Below are 20,251 nucleotides of genomic sequence, written 5' to 3' on the forward strand. Positions count from 1 at the left end.
CCCCACCTCAAATGGCTGACACGAAACGCGCCAACCCTTCTCCCGGCACTCTGCCTCCAGCTCACTGTACTTTCCTCTCTTCCTCTCGTGCACCTCCTCCATGTTCTCTTCCCAAGGTACCGGCAACTCCCCTAAGATGACCTGTCTTGTTGCACTTGACCAAATGACAATGTCAGGCCGCAACTTTGTCACACAGATCTCCTCTGGGAATACCAATTGTGGCTTTAGGTCCGCCACCACCTGCCAATCACAAGCATCTGACAGCCCTCTTGCTTTCCACCTCCTCCTCCTCTTTCCACCTCTTTCCACTTGGCCCTCTTTGACAAACCACACCTCTCCCCCATCAGTCTCCTTCTCCACTCTTCTCTCTCTCGATCTCAGCACCTCTTGTTGCACCATCTGCACCACCACCGCCAGCACCTGATCATGTCGCCACCTGTATCTTCCTGCTGCCAATGCTACTGAGCATGCACTCAGTGCATGCTGCACCGTTCCCACACCTCCACACAAATAACATCTCCTCCTGCAACAACCCCCACAATCTCAAGTTTACTGGTGACAGAAGCACATTATACGTTGCCCGCAACAGGAAATTCAACAATATTGGCTCCATCCTCCAAATCTCTTGCCACTTCAATATCCTCACCCGCACACCTTCATATGTGTATATATATATATATATATATATATATATATATATATATATATATATATATATATATATATACACACATACACACACACACACACACACACACACACACACACACACACACACACACACACACACACACACACATACACACACACATACATACATACACACACGAGGGGCAGTCAATAAGTAACCGTAAAATATCTTTCACAACTTGTTTATTGCATGTATGTGTGAAACAACTGTTATTTTTCAACATAATCTCCATTGCGTTCACTGCATTTTTTCCAGCGCTTTCCCAAGGCCTGGATTCCTCCAGAAAGAAAAATATTTTGGCTGCTTGTGTAGCTATTCGTGCATCGCCTCTTGGACCTCTTTGTTGGATCGGAAAGTGGTTCCACCAAGCGCCTCTTTAAGTGCCCCAAAGATGTGGTATTCCGAAGGGGCGAGGTCTGACGAGTAGGGTGGATGAAGACACTCAAAATGTAGGTCCTCGATTGGTGCAGCTGTAGTGCGGGCAGTATGGGGCCGAGCATTGTCTTGCTGAAGCAAAACACCGGTAGTGAGTAGTACATGACGTTTTGAACTGATTTCTGGTTTCAGATGATTTTTAAGGAAGTCGCAGTATGATGCACTGGTGACTGTGGTCCCTCTGGGCATGTAATGCTCTGCAAGTATGCCTCGGCTATCCCAGAAGAGCGTCAGCATTACTTTTCCAGTTGACGGCTGTGTGGAATTTTTTGGGCTTCGGTGAAGTTGAATGGTGCCACTCTTTGCTTGGCCTCTTCGTTTCTGGCTGAAAGTAGTGGACCTAGTCCACTGCGTGCTGTCGGAAAGAGTTGCCTTCTGTTTCTTAGCATCACAGAAGTTCTTCACATGTGTCCACTCGCCGTTCTTTTAGTTCGGGCGTGAGTTGTCTAGGCCCCCACCTTGCAGACACACTGCGGAACCCCAGCACGTTATGAATGATATAGTGTGCTGAACCATGGTTAATGATCAATTCGGAGACAACTTCATCCAGTGTAATGCAACGGTTTTCCCTTAGCACGCGCTCAAGTCCTGCAACCATATGTGGTGTGTCGGCTGTGTGAGGCCGGCCCGAGTGAGCAGCGTCTGCCACACTGGACACTCCATTTTTAAACTTCCTGTCCCAGTCGTACACCTGCTGCAGTGATAAACACGCGTCGCCATATTGCATCTTCATTCTGCGGTGGATTTCACTGGGATTCACACCCTCACTTCCCAAGAAGTCCCTTTCCCAAGACTGAACGTTGCTCCTCCTTGGTGCATGCTTCTAAGGGAGCCGCCATATTGGAACTGCTCTACTGACGTCATACGCTGAATGTTGCCAGATCTAAAATGGGCAAAACATAACTCTTACCCATAGATATAACATATGTCGTCTACAACTACAACAACAAACAACAACATGCATTTTAAGGCCATTTTCCCTGCTAGAGCGGGGGTTAGCCTTGCGGTCCCCATGACAATCTTCTCCATTTTGCCCTATTTTCTGCATCTCTCCTTGTTAACCCCCTTGCCCGCATTTCTTCTTCCACCATCTTTAGCCAAGTCTTTCTCAGTCTTCCCTGTCCTCTACTTCCTTCTACATTCATTTCCATCACTCTTCTCAACCAGTCACTTTCATCCTTCCTCAACACATGACCAAACCATCTCAACCTGTTCCTCTTCACAGCATCAATCACAGGCTCTATTCCCATCATCTTTTGCAATTCATCATTTGTCTTTCTCTCAACGATACTCCGCACATCCATCGAACCATTCGCATTTCCACCCTTTCCAACCTTCGTTGCTGCTCTACGTTAATTACCCATGTCTCGCTCCCATAAATCATAACACCTCTCACACATGCAGGATACACCTTTCCCTTCAGCTTCAACGACACTCCCCTCCTCATCAGCACGCCACTCAGTTCCCGAAACTTCTTCCATGCACATCTCACTCTAGCAACCGTTGCCGAGTCTGATCCACCTTCTCCATTCAGCATGTCTCCGAGGTAGCAAAATGTTTTCACACCTTCCAGCTTCACGCCATCTCCAAGATCCAACTCAACATTTCCTCCATCTGCAGCTCCCTCTGTACACACCTTACATTTGAATGTAGCTGCCACACTGGTTAATGACCCTCTCAGACCGCTACATTTTTGATGAACCCACTCAGCGCACATTGTACATTGAATGGAGTTCACTCCGACACCCTTCCTGCACACAGCACACGGCCACTTCCCAGTTCTTTCCACCTCACCACATGCTTTACCACTTGCCATCACCTTCGTCTTTCCTATATTCACCTTCAGACCTTTTGTCTCCATACATTCTACTCGTCTCGTCTCGTAGTCATGTCTCGTCTACAACTACACACATTACATTCTCGAATTGATATCGCCATTTTAAGGTTACTTATTGGTATATATATATAAAGCATGGTGAAGCCATGTGACTTCATATATATAAATTATGTATTGTTTGAATGTCAGTTGCACCCTGGCTGCATGTACATCTATTAATTATGTACTATTGGAATGTACCTTTTAAACCTTTTGACCTTTTAGACTGATAAGATCCCTTCGACCTCTGAAGAACCTTTCATACTCCTTTATGCCGTTAACCATTTACATCCTTTAGACCTTCGACCCTGAGTTAGACCTTGGGTTGAGAAGAGTGATGGAAATGAATGTAGAGGAAGTAGAGGATGGGTAAGACCGAGAAAGACTTGGCTAAAGATGGTGGAAGAAGAAATGCGGGCAAGGGGGTTAACAAGGGGAGATGCAGAAAATAGGGCAAAATGGAGAAGATTGTCATGGGGACTGCAAGGCTAACCCCCGCTCTAGCAGGGAAAATGGCCTTAAAATGCCTGTTGTTGTTGTTGTTGTTGTTGCTGCAAACCTTCTTGGACCCCTCTCTACCTTTAAACCCCTTGAGATGCTATCGACCCTCAAGGCCCTTAAAGCCCTCTAAGGCCATTAAGACCCCTAAATATCCTTGACTCTTGAGACCCTAAATATACTGAAGATCCTTAAGACTCTTCAGATCCTTCAGACCCATCAAGCCCCCTTTACCTTCAACACCCTTTCAACACTTTAGACACATTTCGTCCCCTTCTCCTTTTCGACCTCTCAAATTGTTAGACCCCACAGAACCTTTAGATTTTAAGTGTCTTGACTCCCTTTAGACCCTTTGGACCTTTAAAACAATAATTAGACACCTTATGCTCTTCAGACATGTTATAGACAGCTTTGACCATTGACCATTTCGAGCTTTAGACCACTTAGATCTTTTTAGACCCTTTTCATATGCTTGAGAGATTTGACCTTTTCGATCCGTTGATCCGTAACCACTATTGGAACGTACCCTTTATGCCATCTCGAAGCTTTTAGGTGCACACCATGCAAGCATCTGTAGTCTTCTTGCTAAACAGACTCTACTTTTTGGCAAGTGATGACAAACTCGACCCACTGCTGGGTACTCTGCTAGTACCTTATATAAAACCCAAAAACATGGGCGGACAGTGAACCCTCGTCAATATGAAGTCTTGGGCGACCCATGTCTCGTATGTCCATTGATTACGTACTGTTTCAACCACTGTTTTAACGTGAGTTCAACTGCGTACTTCTTTTAATTACTTCTTATTTGACCTTGACTACGTATATTAATTAATTATGTATTTTCATCACCGACTGTTGGAACATACCTTTTCGACATTTAGTGATTGAGAGCCCTTCCACCTTTAGACCCTTTTGGACCTTTTAAGACCCTTTATACTTGCTTAGACCCTTTCAACCATTACACACTTTAGACAGCCCTTAACTTGTGAGGCCCATTGATCCTCTTTCGATACTTTAAACCCCTTAAAACCTTTTTAGAGCTTTTAAGACCCTTTAGACCCCTTAGAACCTATAGACCCCTTCGACTTCTTAAACATTTTAGACCTAGGTAGCTGCTGTTGAACCATATTCTTTAGACCCTATAGACCCCTTGGACCCCAAAGACCCCTTGGACCCCTTGGACCCCTTGGACCCCAATGACCCCTTGGACCCCAAAGACCCCTTGGACCCCAAAGACCCCTTGGACCCCAAAGACCCCTTGGACCCCAAAGACCCCTTGGACCCCAAAGACCCCTTGGACCCCATAGACCCCTTGGACCCCATAGACCCCTTGGACCCCTTAGATACAGCCACTCTGCTCTCTGCCCTTTGCCAGCCACTCTGCTCTCTGCCCTTTGCCAGCCACTCTATCCTCTTCCAGCGACTCTGCCCTCTGCCTGCCACTCTACCCTCTGCCTGCCACTCTACCCTCTGCCTACCACTCTATCCTCTGCCAGACACCCTGCTCTCTGCCCTTTGCCAGCCACTCTACCCTCTGCCAGCCACTCTGCTCTCTGCCCTCTGCCAGCCACTCTACCCTCTGCAGGCCACTCTGCTCTCTGCCAGCCACTCTACCCTCTGTGAGCCACTTTGTTCTCTGACCTCTGCCAGCCACCCTACCCTCTGCCAGCCACCCGGCCCTCTGCCAGCCACCCTGCCCTCTGCCAGCCACCCTGCCCTCTGCCAGCCACCCTGCCCTCTGCCAGCCACCCTGCCCTCTTCCCCGCTGCATTCTCAGATTTTTATTTTTTTGCTGGTATTTTGACATGACAAATATTGCCTACCAGAGGCCACATTGTTGCATGCAAGTGACTGTAAAATTATAATTTAATGCAATGTTTTCTTGATGTCTTCGCAGTACAGTGCAAGCAGATGAGTTCATTGGCAGGCTGTTTGCTTTGTATGAGGAGATGAAAGTGGATGGAATTACCAAGGTAAAGCAATTTAGGTTTTATAAACCATGTCAGCGCCATATAAAACTTTTTTTTTTTAAAACTTAAACTTTTTTTTTTTTTTTAAACCATGTCAGCGCCATCTAAAACTCCAACCTTGTTAAATATAAGATAGGACGACATATTTTTGGCCATTTTGTTATGCCTTTTGCCATCTTTTATGGTTATATCTGTCCTCGAGCAAAAGTCATCGGAGATAGCAGATGTCCAATCAACACAAGGAAGATGATCATGATGGGTCATTAACGGCCAAAATTATTTCCACCTCGTGGGGGTGACCGGGGAAAGTGTTTGGCCCGTCTTCCACCAAGCTTTATTGAACTGAATGTCCGCATCTAACGTTCGACTGAGTAGGTTAGAGCAGAAATGAGGAATCTGTTCACGGTGCCAGCAATAGCTCGTTTTTCCTCATGCGTGACACCACAAGATCTTTAACGTTCACTCACTAATGCTTTGAGATGGGACACCCAATTTAAACATTCATTTGAGGGACAGTACACACATTAAATATCCTTGCCTGCAAAACACGAGGTTGAGAGTTTACAGCTATACTAGTGAGGTACCTGCGCTACACACAGGTGGGAAACCAAAAGCAAACAAACAATGCGGAAACGGCGAATGCTAAACCATGAACCAATAAACTGCACATTCCTGTGCCACCTTCAGTCGAACGTCAGACATGGACAGCAGATTCGTGAATGATTTGCACAAAAATTGTACCCAACCCGAATGTTGCTATATCCAGTCAATGGCAAATCTGCAAATGGGGAATCCACGAATGTCATGGATGGAAACCCTTACGTCATTTACCTCATTCTGCTTTAAACTCGATATCTCTATATATTCATTCCAAACAGCATCATTCATCATTCTAATCACAAATTAATACTATAGTGTTAATATAGCAAAATATAATGTAAAATCACAATTGTGTGGAGATATTATCAAACCAGGGAACCGTCGTCATCTGTCCACTTCCAGATTCGGAACAGCTCGATATCGAGTCAATTTCAAAATCAATTTTATTGAGGAATTTATGAAACCTCCTATCTACCTTATGACATGCACTGGGACCCTAAAACGTTCTACAGAAGGTTTGGTGAGGCTCGCCCCAAAACTGAGGGAGTAGTTTGGGGACAGACAGACAGACAGACAGACGGACAGACAGACACTCCTGTTTTATAATATAGAAATCGAGATTCAATACCCAGAATAATCATCTCAGAGGCCAATGTTCACACGTCTAGAGCAGGTGTAGTCAATGTATTGTTGTGAATATGAGAATGTTTTTTTTAATTTTGTTGTGGTGGTAAAATGTTGTTGTAAAAGGTTGTTGTAAAATATCACCCCTCCTCCCTCCGTTGTGGTTGTAGAAAGGTCAAAGGGCGTTCCCGTAGTTAGTCCATAAAAACATACATGCAGGACACGATATATCTTTTCTTTTGACAGTTATATCCATATTATGTGTATTAGCGTAAGGCTGTGTCTTCCATTAATTGAAATACTCCATTGCACCAGTGAAAGAGATAGATTCCCTTCCATTCCCCCCTTTCCGTCAATTGCAATTCGAAGCGCCTTCCGCATTTTGGTCGGTTTTTCCCTTCATCCGCCATTGACCACGAGGCAGGGTTGGGGGAAGGAAGGCGTTTCCCCACCTCGTCAGAGAGGGGAGGAGTGAGCCAGCCCCACTCGACCAACCATGAGCCAGGGGTTTGGCTGGAGAGGGCGGAGGAAGAACTTTTGGGGGAGGTTCGCCAAGGTTGAGGGGCGGGGCCTATATAACCCACAGCGCGACGCTCCCCCCAGTGAGTCGAGCTTGGAAGCAGAAACGGAGATGCACTTTTGAGCCGAGACAAGGAGGGTCACAAAGAGCTGAGTTGGTCGTCAGTGGTTGCGTTCAGTGGTTGCGTTCAGTGATTGCGTTGAGGGGTTGCGTTGGAGACGGAGTGGTTGGACCAAACAAAAGAAGAGAGGAGAGAACCCGTCACGCCAGACCCCCCACCAGCGCGTCGGCTCTGACCGTGATCCGACCCGTGATCTGACCCGTGATCCGACCCGTGATCCCACGCACACGACAGGATCGGAGGCATCAGCGGCCGTCGAGGTCCCGCCGGACGTCCCGTGCAGGATCAAGCTCCAGCCAGCTCCGTGCCGTCCTCCCCCTCCAGCCACGCACCTCCTTCCAGCCAATCCACTCTGCAATTCCCCGTGTGAGTCGTCTTTGTTTGTTCTGTCCTGGGGTTAATTAAGTCTGTATAACGATAAGCTAGTACTTCCCTGTGTCACCTGCGTCTTATGTGCTTGTAAATAAACGTCACTGCTTTCTTTTTTGCTTGTGTGTAAATAGTAAATAAATGTAGTAGTATTTCAAACCTTTCTTGGCCTTCGTTTTCCTCTTTACATTGCGTCGCTTTTGTCTTTTCCCTCATTGAGCGGCTAGGGTGCGATACGGCCAAAGTTCTGGGTGAATCGGGTGAGTCAGGGATCCTGTAACGGTCGCGGAAATACCAAACCGCTCGGTAACTAACATCTTAATCCGCGATCGGTAACAGTATTTTTGGCAACATCCAAGTTTTTTTGCTTAACATGATGCAAAGGTCCAGAATCCATAAAAGTGTATACACGTATCAGTTGTAAGATTTGCCAGAGGAAAATACAGACTATAAGCATGCAAAGCAAGGCCCTATTTTTTAGCTCAACTGGATTTTAGTCTGTTGAGCTTATGCTCGAGCAGTGTCCGTAGGTAAGTCAGTGAGTGAGTGAGTCGGTAAACATTTCGGCTATTATCGCTTGAACCAAACACACGGTTTTGATGAAACTTGGCCACAAGCTGCATATCTAATGCCCAACGAAGGTGTATTGACCATATCAAAATCTGCGCCTATTAAGGTGGTTCACTGGGGGTGCGACGGTTTTGACCCGCCCCAAAATAGGTATTTGCTCTCTTCTCCGAAACTACCCACACAATTTCGATGAAACTTGGGCACAAGCTGCATATCTTATGCCTAACGAAGGTGTAATGATGACATCAAAATATGCGCTCATTAAGGGAGTCATCTTGGGGGGGTGGGGTGGAGGGGGCGGGGGTTTTCACCCACCCAAAATAGGTATTTGCTCTCTTCTTCGAAACTACCCACACAATTTCGATGAAACTTGGGCACAAGCTGCATATCTTATGCCTAACGAAGGTGTAATGATGACATCAAAATATGCGCTCATTAAGGGAGTCATCTTGGGGGGGGGGGGGGTGGAGGGGGCGGGGGTTTTCACCCACCCAAAATAGGTATTTGCTCTCTTCTTCGAAACTACACACACACGATATGTTATTTTCTGGCTCTCCTGCGAGTGGACACACACTTGTGGTGTGCTATGTTTTCTGGCTCTCCTGCGAGTGGACACACACTTGTGGTGTGCTATGATGTTTTCTGGCTCTCCTGCGAGTGGACACACACTTGTGGTGTGCCATGTTTTCTGGCCCTCCTGCGAGTGGACACACTTGTGGTGTGCTATGTTGTTTTCTGGCTCTCCTGCGAGTGGACACACTTGTGGTGTGCTATGTTGTTTTCTGGCTCTCCTGCGAGTGGACACACACTTGTGGTGTGCTATGTTTTCTGGCTCTCCTGCAAGTGGACACACACTTGTGGTGTGCTATGTTGTTTTCTGGTTCTCCTGCGAGTGGACACACACCTGTGGTGTGCTATGTTTTCTGGCTCTCCTGCGAGTGGACACACACTTGTGGTGTGCTATGTTTTCTGGCTCTCCTGCAAGTGGACACACACTTGTGGTGTGCTATGATGTTTTCTGGCTCTCCTGCGAGTGGACACACACTTGTGGTGTGCTATGTTGTTTTCTGGCTCTCTTGCAAGTGGACACACACTTGTGGTGTGCTATGTTGTTTTCAGGCCCTCCTGCGAGTGGACACACACTTGTGGTGTGCTATGTTGTTTTCTGGCTCTCCTGCAAGTGGACACACACTTGTGGTGTGCTATGTTGTTTTCTGGCTCTCCTGCGAGTGGACACACTCTTGTGGAATGCTATGTTGTTTTCTAGCTCTCCTGCGAGTGGACACACACTTGTGGTGTGCTATGTTGTTTTCTGGATCTCCTGCGAGTGGACACACTTGTGGTGTGCTATGTTGTTTTCTGGCTCTCCTGTGAGTGGACACACACTTGTGGTGTGCTATGATGTTTTCTGGCTCTCCTGCGAGTGGACACACACCTGTGGTGTGCTATGTTGTTTTCTGGCTCTCCTGCAAGTGGACACACACTTGTGGTGTGCTTTGTTGTTTTCTGGCTCTCCTGCGAGTGGACACACACTTGTGGTGTGCTATGTTGTTTTCTGGCTCTCCTGCGAGTGGACACACTTGTGGTGTGCTATGTTGTTTTCTGGCTCTCCTGTGAGTGGACACACACTTGTGGTGTGCTATGATGTTTTCTGGCTCTCCTGCGAGTGGACACACACCTGTGGTGTGCTATGTTGTTTTCTGGCTCTCCTGCAAGTGGACACACACTTGTGGTGTGCTTTGTTGTTTTCTGGCTCTCCTGCGAGTGGACACACACTTGTGGTGTGCTATGTTGTTTTCTGGCTCTCCTGCGAGTGGACACACACTTGTGGTGTGCTATGTTGTTTTCTGGCTCTCCTGTGAGTGGACACACTTGTGGTGTGCTATGATGTTTTCTGGCTCTCCTGCGAGTGGGGTGCTATGTTGTTTTCTGGCTCTCCTGCGAGTGGACACACACTTGTGGTGTGCTATGTTGTTTTCTGGCTCTCCTGCGAGTGGACACACTTGTGGTGTGCTATGTTGTTTTCTGGCTCTCCTGTGAGTGGACACACACTTGTGGTGTGCTATGATGTTTTCTGGCTCTCCTGCGAGTGGACACACACCTGTGGTGTGCTATGTTGTTTTCTGGCTCTCCTGCAAGTGGACACAAACTTGTGGTGTGCTTTGTTGTTTTCTGGCTCTCCTGCGAGTGGACACACACTTGTGGTGTGCTATGTTGTTTTCTGGCTCTCCTGCGAGTGGACACACACTTGTGGTGTGCTATGTTGTTTTCTGGCTCTCCTGTGAGTGGACACACTTGTGGTGTGCTATGATGTTTTCTGGCTCTCCTGCGAGTGGGGTGCTATGTTGTTTTCTGGCTCTCCTGCGAGTGGACACACACTTGTGGTGTGCTATGTTGTTTTCTGGCTCTCCTGCGAGTGGACACACACTTGTGGTGTGCTATGTTGTTTTCTGGCTCCCTGCGAGTGGACACACACTTGTGGTGTGCTATGTTGTTTTCTGGTTCTCCTGTGAGTGGACACACACTTGTGGTGTGCTATGTTGTTTTATGGCTCTCCTGCGAGTGGACACACACTTGTGGTGTGCTATGTTGTTTTCTGGCTCTCCTGCGAGTGGACACACACTTGTGGTGTGCTATGTTGTTTTCTGGCTCTCCTGTGAGTGGACACACACTTGTGGTGTGCTATGTTGTTTTCTGGCTCTCCTGCGAGTGGACACACACTTGTGGTGTGCTATGTTGTTTTCTGGCTCTCCTGCGAGTGGACACACACTTGTGGTGTGCTATGTTGTTTTCTGGCTCTCCTGCGAGTGGGCACACACTTGTGGTGTGCTATGTTGTTTTCTGGCTCTCCTGCGAGTGGACACACACTTGTGGTGTGCTATGTTGTTTTCTGGCTCTCCTGTGAGTGGACACACACTTGTGGTGTGCTATGATGTTTTCTGGCTCTCCTGCGAGTGGACACACACTTGTGGTGTGCTATGTTGTTTTCTGGCTCTCCTGCGAGTGGACACACACTTGTGGTGTGCTATGTTGTTTTCTGGCTCTCCTGCAAGTGGACACACACTTGTGGTGTGCTATGTTTTCTGGCTCTCCTGCGAGTGGACACACACTTGTGGTGTGCTATGTTGTTTTATGGCTCTCCTGCGAGTGGACACACACCTGTGGTGTGCTATGTTTTCTGGCTCTCCTGCGAGTGGACACACACTTGTGGTGTGCTATGTTTTCTGGCTCTCCTGCAAGTGGACACACACTTGTGGTGTGCTATGATGTTTTCTGGCTCTCCTGCGAGTGGACACACACTTGTGGTGTGCTATGTTGTTTTCTGGCTCTCTTGCAAGTGGACACACACTTGTGGTGTGCTATGTTGTTTTCAGGCCCTCCTGCGAGTGGACACACACTTGTGGTGTGCTATGTTGTTTTCTGGCTCTCCTGCAAGTGGACACACACTTGTGGTGTGCTATGTTGTTTTCTGGCTCTCCTGCGAGTGGACACACTCTTGTGGAATGCTATGTTGTTTTCTAGCTCTCCTGCGAGTGGACACACACTTGTGGTGTGCTATGTTGTTTTCTGGCTCTCCTGCGAGTGGACACACTTGTGGTGTGCTATGTTGTTTTCTGGCTCTCCTGTGAGTGGACACACACTTGTGGTGTGCTATGATGTTTTCTGGCTCTCCTGCGAGTGGACACACACCTGTGGTGTGCTATGTTGTTTTCTGGCTCTCCTGCAAGTGGACACACACTTGTGGTGTGCTTTGTTGTTTTCTGGCTCTCCTGCGAGTGGACACACACTTGTGGTGTGCTATGTTGTTTTCTGGCTCTCCTGCGAGTGGACACACACTTGTGGTGTGCTATGTTGTTTTCTGGCTCTCCTGTGAGTGGACACACTTGTGGTGTGCTATGATGTTTTCTGGCTCTCCTGCGAGTGGGGTGCTATGTTGTTTTCTGGCTCTCCTGCGAGTGGACACACACTTGTGGTGTGCTATGTTGTTTTCTGGCTCTCCTGCGAGTGGACACACTTGTGGTGTGCTATGTTGTTTTCTGGCTCTCCTGTGAGTGGACACACACTTGTGGTGTGCTATGATGTTTTCTGGCTCTCCTGCGAGTGGACACACACCTGTGGTGTGCTATGTTGTTTTCTGGCTCTCCTGCAAGTGGACACAAACTTGTGGTGTGCTTTGTTGTTTTCTGGCTCTCCTGCGAGTGGACACACACTTGTGGTGTGCTATGTTGTTTTCTGGCTCTCCTGCGAGTGGACACACACTTGTGGTGTGCTATGTTGTTTTCTGGCTCTCCTGTGAGTGGACACACTTGTGGTGTGCTATGATGTTTTCTGGCTCTCCTGCGAGTGGGGTGCTATGTTGTTTTCTGGCTCTCCTGCGAGTGGACACACACTTGTGGTGTGCTATGTTGTTTTCTGGCTCTCCTGCGAGTGGACACACACTTGTGGTGTGCTATGTTGTTTTCTGGCTCCCTGCGAGTGGACACACACTTGTGGTGTGCTATGTTGTTTTCTGGTTCTCCTGTGAGTGGACACACACTTGTGGTGTGCTATGTTGTTTTATGGCTCTCCTGCGAGTGGACACACACTTGTGGTGTGCTATGTTGTTTTCTGGCTCTCCTGCGAGTGGACACACACTTGTGGTGTGCTATGTTGTTTTCTGGCTCTCCTGTGAGTGGACACACACTTGTGGTGTGCTATGTTGTTTTCTGGCTCTCCTGCGAGTGGACACACACTTGTGGTGTGCTATGTTGTTTTCTGGCTCTCCTGCGAGTGGACACACACTTGTGGTGTGCTATGTTGTTTTCTGGCTCTCCTGCGAGTGGGCACACACTTGTGGTGTGCTATGTTGTTTTCTGGCTCTCCTGCGAGTGGACACACACTTGTGGTGTGCTATGTTGTTTTCTGGCTCTCCTGTGAGTGGACACACACTTGTGGTGTGCTATGATGTTTTCTGGCTCTCCTGCGAGTGGACACACACTTGTGGTGTGCTATGTTGTTTTCTGGCTCTCCTGCGAGTGGACACACACTTGTGGTGTGCTATGTTGTTTTCTGGCTCTCCTGCAAGTGGACACACACTTGTGGTGTGCTATGTTTTCTGGCTCTCCTGCGAGTGGACACACACTTGTGGTGTGCTATGTTGTTTTATGGCTCTCCTGCGAGTGGACACACTTGTGGTGTGCTATGTTGTTTTCTGGCTCTCCTGCGAGTGGACACACACTTGTGGTGTGCTATGTTGTTTTCTGGCTCTCCTGCAAGTGGACACACACTTGTGGTGTGCTATGTTGTTTTCTGGCTCTCCTGCGAGTGGACACACACTTGTGGTGTGCTATGTTGTTTTCTGGCTCTCCTGCGAGTGGACACACACTTGTGGTGTGCTATGTTGTTTTCTGGCTCTCCTGTGAGTGGACACACTCTTGTGGAATGCTATGTTGTTTTCTAGCTCTCCTGCGAGTGGACACACACTTGTGGTGTGCTATGTTGTTTTCTGGCTCTCCTTCGAGTGGACACACACTTGTGGTGTGCTATGTTGTTTTCTGGCTCTCCTGCGAGTGGACACACACTTGTGGTATGCTATGTTGTTTTCTGGCTCTCCTGCGAGTGGACACACACTTGTGGTGTGCTATGTTGTTTACTGGCTCTCCTGCGAGTGGACACACTTGTGGAATGCTATGTTGTTTTCTGGCTCTCCTGCGAGTTTACACACACTTGTGGTGTCCTATGTCGAATGATATCAGGTTTCCTTCAGTCAGGATTGTTCTCCAGGAGGAAAAGGCAAGCTGTTTGCTTTTCTGCCTCACTGACACCACTGACATGCTGCAGCGTCACCACAACCCCTCTGAACCTTCACCACTGCCACTGCCCACTGCTCCCTTGATCCTCACCAGTGCCCCCACTCACGACAGCCTCCACCCTCACCACTGTCACCACCCCACTGCACTCTCACCACTGCCACCACCCTCACCACTGCCCCCACCCTCACTACTGCCCCCACCCTCACTACTGCCAACACTTGCTCACCAAATCTATTCATTCCAAAAAAAAAATTCCATCTCTTACAGTTCCTCTTTTCTACATTCCTGAAACTCTCCTGCACTCCACCCCTCCTTCAGCGTCCTCAAACGTATTTTTGACTCGAAGGTCACAAGAAACTCATTTTGCAATAAATGTTCGTTTCCCATTAATCGTACACTTTCTAAAATCCAATCTCACCCCTTCCATCCAAAACTTCCCCATCACCCCTCCCCTCCAAAACTTCCCTATCACCCCTCCCCTCCAAAACTTCCCCATCACCCCTCTCCTCCAAATCTACCTCCTTGCCCGTCCCCTCCAAATCTTCCCCATCACCCATCTCTTTCAAATCTTCCCCCTCCCCTCCAAATCTTCCCCATCACCCATCCCTTTCAAATCTCCCCCCTTGTCCCTTCCCACCTAAACTCCCCCCCACACCCCTCCCCTCCGAGACTCTCCCTCGCTCCTCCCCTCCTAGACTCCCCTCTCACCCCTCCTCAAAGCATCCTCCCCGCTTCTTCCCCCTTCCAACTTTCACCTTCATCTTCCCCAACCTTCTGCCTCGCTCTTCCCCCTCCTCAAATAACACCTCACTGTGCCTCACCCAATCACCATCAAACCTTTTGTCCGCCCCATTCTTCCCTTTCTCCAAGCTATTCGGAAATCTCTGACACACCTTCAACAGCTCTCCCTACCACTTCCTCCTCTTCCACATCTTACCCTACCCGCCCCCCCCTGTCCTGTACCCGATTCTCCCCCTCTCTCTTCATTAACGGTATGGACCTCAAACATCTGGGACCTTCGCTCAAACCTGACTGATCTCTCCATACAGGTTGCTTCTGACAAACCAGATGTGATCTGCTTAACAGAAACTTTCCTCCTTCATGATGTCTCTGATTCATTGGTATCTCTCCCAGGTTACTCCCTCCTCCGGTATGATAGACCTGAGCCTCGTCCTGGAGGTGGGGTTGCTATCTTTATAAAAAAACTCTCTTCCTCACTCGCCCTGCACTGCCCTCTCTCCACCTCACCCCCAGGAATACCTTTGGCTACGGCTTCCCCTTCGCTCCCACCTTTTGTTCATATGTGTGTTGTACCGTCCACCAAACAGTGATGACTCCATCTACATCTCACTGTCTGATAATATGGACCAACTTCTATCTACCCATCCCAACTCTCTCTTCCTCATATGTGGTGATTTCAATTATCACCATGCCAGTTGGCTGGGTGTGGGTACCTCTCTCACCAGCCATGGCTCCTCAGCAAAGGACTTCTGCGACTCACTGGGACTGACACAATCTGTCAATTTCCCGACCCGGATCTCATTCAACGGAGCATCTTCTCTTCTGGACTTGGTTATGACTAACTTCCCTGAAAATGTCTGCTGCTCTTCTTCTGCTCCAATCGGCTCATCTGATCATGTGCTTGTCAAAGTGGACATCTCTCTGACCATTCTCAGAGAGCCTCCTCAGCGGCGATGAGTCTGGCATTTCACTCAAGCCAACTGGCACGGTCTTCAATCAGCCATCAATCATCTGGACTGGTCTCCCATCTCTACCGCCTCTGACATCAACTCATCCTGGAAATTCTTCCAAAGTAAATTGCTCTCTCTCAAGCACAGATTTATCCCATCTCGTCTTCAGTTGTCATACCCTTCCTCCCGTCCATGGTACACGGAATCTTGTGGTGAGGCTGTTGCCCAGAAACAACTTGCCTTCGTCTCCTGGAAAGCAAATCCAACGGAAGGAAATCTCATTTCCTTTCACAAAGCCCGAAACAAGTGTGTGTCCACCCTCAGGAGAGCCAGGAAACAATATCTCTCCGTTCTCAAGACTGAACTCTCTTATCTATCTCCCTCTTCCAAATCCTGGTGGCGTCTGGTCAAATCTGTTTCTGGTGTTTGTTCCCCCTCAATCCCCTCCCTCACCTCAAACGGCTACACGGCTGACTCTGCACGTGAAAAAGCTGAATGCCTCAACTCTGTGTTTGCCTCCAAATCTTGTGTCCCAAACCCATCCCTCTCTGTACCCACCATACCCAGTCGAACTCAGCTGCTCCTGGACTCTTTGTCCTTTCCTCCTGACAAGGTGGAAAAGTTTCTGTCAACCCTCAACTCTGATTCTGCAACTGGACCTGATGGCATCAGCCCACGTGTCCAAAAATCCTGTTCTTCCGCTCTTTCACTCCCTCTCTCTGTTCTCTTCACCCTCTCTTTTGCTCAAGGTTATCTGCCATCTGCTTGGAAATCAGCCAACATCACCGCTTTGCACAAAAAATGTGCAAAACAGATCCTAGCAACTACAGACCAATCAGCCTTCTCCCAATTATCAGCAAAGTCATGGAATCCATCATTGCTTCGGATATGAAATCTTTCCTCTTCTCCAATGGCTTGATCTCTGATCATCAATTTGGTTTCAGACCTGGTCACTCTACTCTGGACATGCTGCTTCTGCTTTCTCAACAATGGATGGAGGTCCTCAATGCCAAACAGGAAATTAGACCTGTCTCCCTTGACATATCACGTGCCTTCGATACGGTCTGGCACCCCGCTCTGCACACCAAACCCTCCTCCTTTGGTATCCATGGAAATCTCCACACATGGCTGGCGGACTTCCTCTCTAGTTCTAGTCAACGTGTGGCCCTGAATGTGTTTCTCTCATCTACTCTTCCTGTTCAGGCTGGAGTTCCCCAAGGCAGTGTTCTGGGCCCTGTGCTTTTTCTGGTCTTCATCAATGATCTCTCTGACTCTCTTGAAAATCCTCTCTATCTCTTTGCTGATGACTCTACTCTCTGTCGCTCCATTCCTCATCCCTCAGATCGGCAGTCTGCAGCCTCCTCACTCTCTGCAGACCTGGACTAAATCACAGACTGGGCAAACAAGTGGAACATGTCTTTCAATCCTGACAAATCTCACACTCTTACGATGTCTCGCCGGAAAGACTGTCTGGACAACCCTCCCATCCACTTTCTGAATAATCCTCTCCAAGAAGTTCTGTCACTCAAGCTTTTGGGTCTCACTATCTGCCATGATCTTTCCTGGGAAAACGACATTTCAAATCTGGCCTCCAAAGCCAGTCGCCGACTGGGCATCCTCCGTCATTCGAAGTCCTTCCTTGGCACACCTGAGCGCCTCACCACATACAAGGCTTTCATCCGCAGCTCAATGAAATACTGTTCTCCCCTTTGGGCTGGTGCTCCTGCCTCACACCTAGCTCGTCTTCACGCTGTTGAAACCAAAGCGTTCAGAATCATTGGAATCTCCCGCAATGAAGCTAACTCTAAGGGCCTTTCACTCACTCACCGCAGGCAGGTTGTTGGTCTTTCCGTCTTCTACCGACTCCTCTCCGGCCTTGCCCCCCCAGCTCTCTCTGGGCTCTGTCCCCCAAATATTCCTACAGGTCGCACAAGATCTGCCTGCACCCCTCTTATGGTTAAACTGCCAAAATCAAGACTCTCTGCTCACCTTCACTCCTTCATTCCTCTTTTCTCCCGCCTCTGGAACAAACTCCCTCACTCTCTTCAATTCCACTCCTCCCTCCAGGTCTTTAAAACAGCTGTTCACCACCATCTCTTATGTTCCCCCATCCAAAACCTTGATCTTTTCTACCCCCACTAATTTCACTTTTTTGAAATACCAACTTCTGTCCTGGAAGTCCTTGGTGTCCTTGTGTTTTATACTTCTCCCACCCCCCCCCCCCCCTTCCCACGCCTCCTCCCCCCAAGTCCTCTCCCTCCCACACATCTCCCGATTTCCCTGCTCTCAAATGTTGTGTTTGTGTGCTTCCCCTTCTCTCCCCATCTTGTCTACCGCTCCCTCTTTTTATATATTTTGTTTGTCTGTTTGATTTGTTTGTGAAATAAATGTTAGCTCTTTCCCGAGCCTCGATTCTGTATACAAAAAAAAACAAAAAAAAAACACCCCACTGCACCCTCACCACTGCCACCACCCCAATGCGCCCTCACCACTGCCACAACAAAAAACTCCATCCAGTACCGGTACTTCAAGACTAAACCAATGACATTTTATTCTCTCTGAATGATCAAGCAAATATAAACTCGAACGGCACTCTGTAGAGCGCATACCTCCACCAGGCTGAGCAGTTTGTTTGGTATCCCGATGATAGGCCAAATCTGGATTTGGAACTGATTCAAAATCTAATCGGCTTGTTCTCGTCACCTAACCAACCTGTCCATTAAGTTTAGTCATAACTCGTTCATAACTTTTTCAAATATCATGTTATATATCACTTTTCGCCCTATCTCTCAATGGTGAAGAATCACTTAAAAATTAAATAATTATCGTATCTGAATCCATATTCAGATCTTCACCAAAATCGAATTGATTCGTCCTTGTCAGACACCCAACCTGTCCACCAAGTTTCTTCCAAATCCGTCCACAATGTTTTGAGATATCCTGCTTTGTATCGTTTTTGGCCCGATCTCCCAATGGTGAAGAATCACTTAAAAATTAAATAATTATCGTATCTGAATCCATATTCAGATCTTCACCAAAATTGAATCGATTCGTCCTTGTCAGACACCCAACCGGTCCGCCATGTTTCGTCCAAATCCGTCCATAACTTTTTGAGATATCCTGCTACGTATCGTTTTTAGCCCTATTTCCCAATGGTGAAGAATCACTTTGGAATTAAATAATTCTCATATGCAAATCCATATTCAGATATTCACCAAAATTTAACCAATTCTTCCTGGTCACACACACAACCAGTCTACCAAGTTTTGCCCAAATCCATCCACAACTTTTTAAGATTTCCTGCTATGTATAGTTTTTATCCCGATCTCCCAATGGTGAAGAATCTCTTTAAAAATTCTAGTAGCCGGATCCGAATGCGGATCTTCACCAAAATCTAATCATTTCGTCCTTGTCACATACGCTACACCTCTGCCGAATTCCGAAGTCCGAATCTGTCCACAACTTTTTGAGATATCTTGTTCACAGACGTTCAAACAGACAGACAGACAGACAGACAGGGATGAAAACATAACCTCCATCCACCTTTGGTGGCGGAAGTAACAAGCAACACTTGATTTGTTAAAAATAAATGTGTTGTTTTTGAGACTTTTAAATTTTTTGAATCCATCAAAAACCATTATTTAATTTGATTTTTCTGGTGGTTATAAATAGTTCATGGAAGAAATTAACGCTTTTCTTGTTGTTTTATTTTTTTCAAATGTTCACATTCCGTGCTTTCTTAACTTGCCTGTTTTTCTGTTCTTTCCCAACTAGCCTGTGACACTCGGTATAATTCGTTCCGACTACATGTTGGACTCTGAAGGTACAGTGAAGCACTTGGACGATATGGTGCTTTGGCAGGTTGAGCTGAACACCATTGCAGCAAGCTTTGGTGGGGTTGCCTCAAAAATGCTGTCTTTGCATCGGTACGTATTCTGCCCTACTTTGACAAAAGGAAGCAACTGCCTGAAAGGAGTTTTCTTGTAAATGAGGAAAATGTGTTTTTCTTTCTGTTCTCTTTGGCAGAGTTTCTTACTTCCTGGGTATAAAGTTTTTCAAACTGTACTCAAAGAAGACTTTGTAGGCAACCATGGTTGGAGATATGAATTCATATTTTTGTGTGAATTATGTCACTTGCTTCCTTTTGTCAAAGTATTATGGTAATAGTTCCAGGCCTAATACTTTGACAAAAGGAAGCAACTTTTCAAATTTTCTGATCACTCTGGTATGAAACTGTGCTAGATATATATTTATTGGTTTTGTGTGTATTTATTAATAATCCAAATATTTATTAATAATTCTTGTGGAATGAACAAGAGCTCTACAATGCAACCAAAAAATATAAATACTACACAAATCCTTGATGAATACATTTATATTTTCATTGAAATGCCAATTGACAATGAATGGTGTTGTTTTCTCTTCAAAACGTCTTTTCCGTGGCTGTGCTGAGGCGTTTTGCATAGAGAACACACGTCCGATAATACAAGACGA

The 20,251-nt window shown here is 47.3% G+C and overlaps 2 protein-coding genes across 2 annotated transcripts in view; one reads left to right on the forward strand and one right to left on the reverse strand.

Annotated features, from left to right (window-relative positions):
* Positions 1-5,335, reverse strand: part of LOC137434824 (junctophilin-1-like) — a 145,285-nt gene extending 139,950 nt beyond the window's left edge. Inside the window, exon 1 of the mRNA XM_078785143.1 lies at positions 5,324-5,335. Within this exon, the coding sequence (XP_078641269.1) occupies positions 5,324-5,335 (12 nt within the window). The remainder of the gene's footprint in view (positions 1-5,323) is intronic.
* A 55-nt stretch (positions 5,336-5,390) lies between these two features.
* LOC137434802 (glutathione synthetase-like) overlaps positions 5,391-20,251 on the forward strand; it is an 89,096-nt gene continuing 74,235 nt past the window's right edge. Inside the window, exons 1-2 of the mRNA XM_068127916.2 lie at positions 5,391-5,473; positions 19,532-19,683. Of these exons, the coding sequence (XP_067984017.2) occupies positions 5,450-5,473; positions 19,532-19,683 (176 nt within the window). The 5' untranslated portion in view covers positions 5,391-5,449. The remainder of the gene's footprint in view (positions 5,474-19,531; positions 19,684-20,251) is intronic.

Source organism: Myxine glutinosa, chromosome 9, assembly GCF_964187855.1.
Source record: "Myxine glutinosa chromosome 9, kmMyxGlut1.1, whole genome shotgun sequence".
Classification (NCBI taxonomy): Eukaryota; Metazoa; Chordata; class Myxini; order Myxiniformes; family Myxinidae; genus Myxine; species Myxine glutinosa.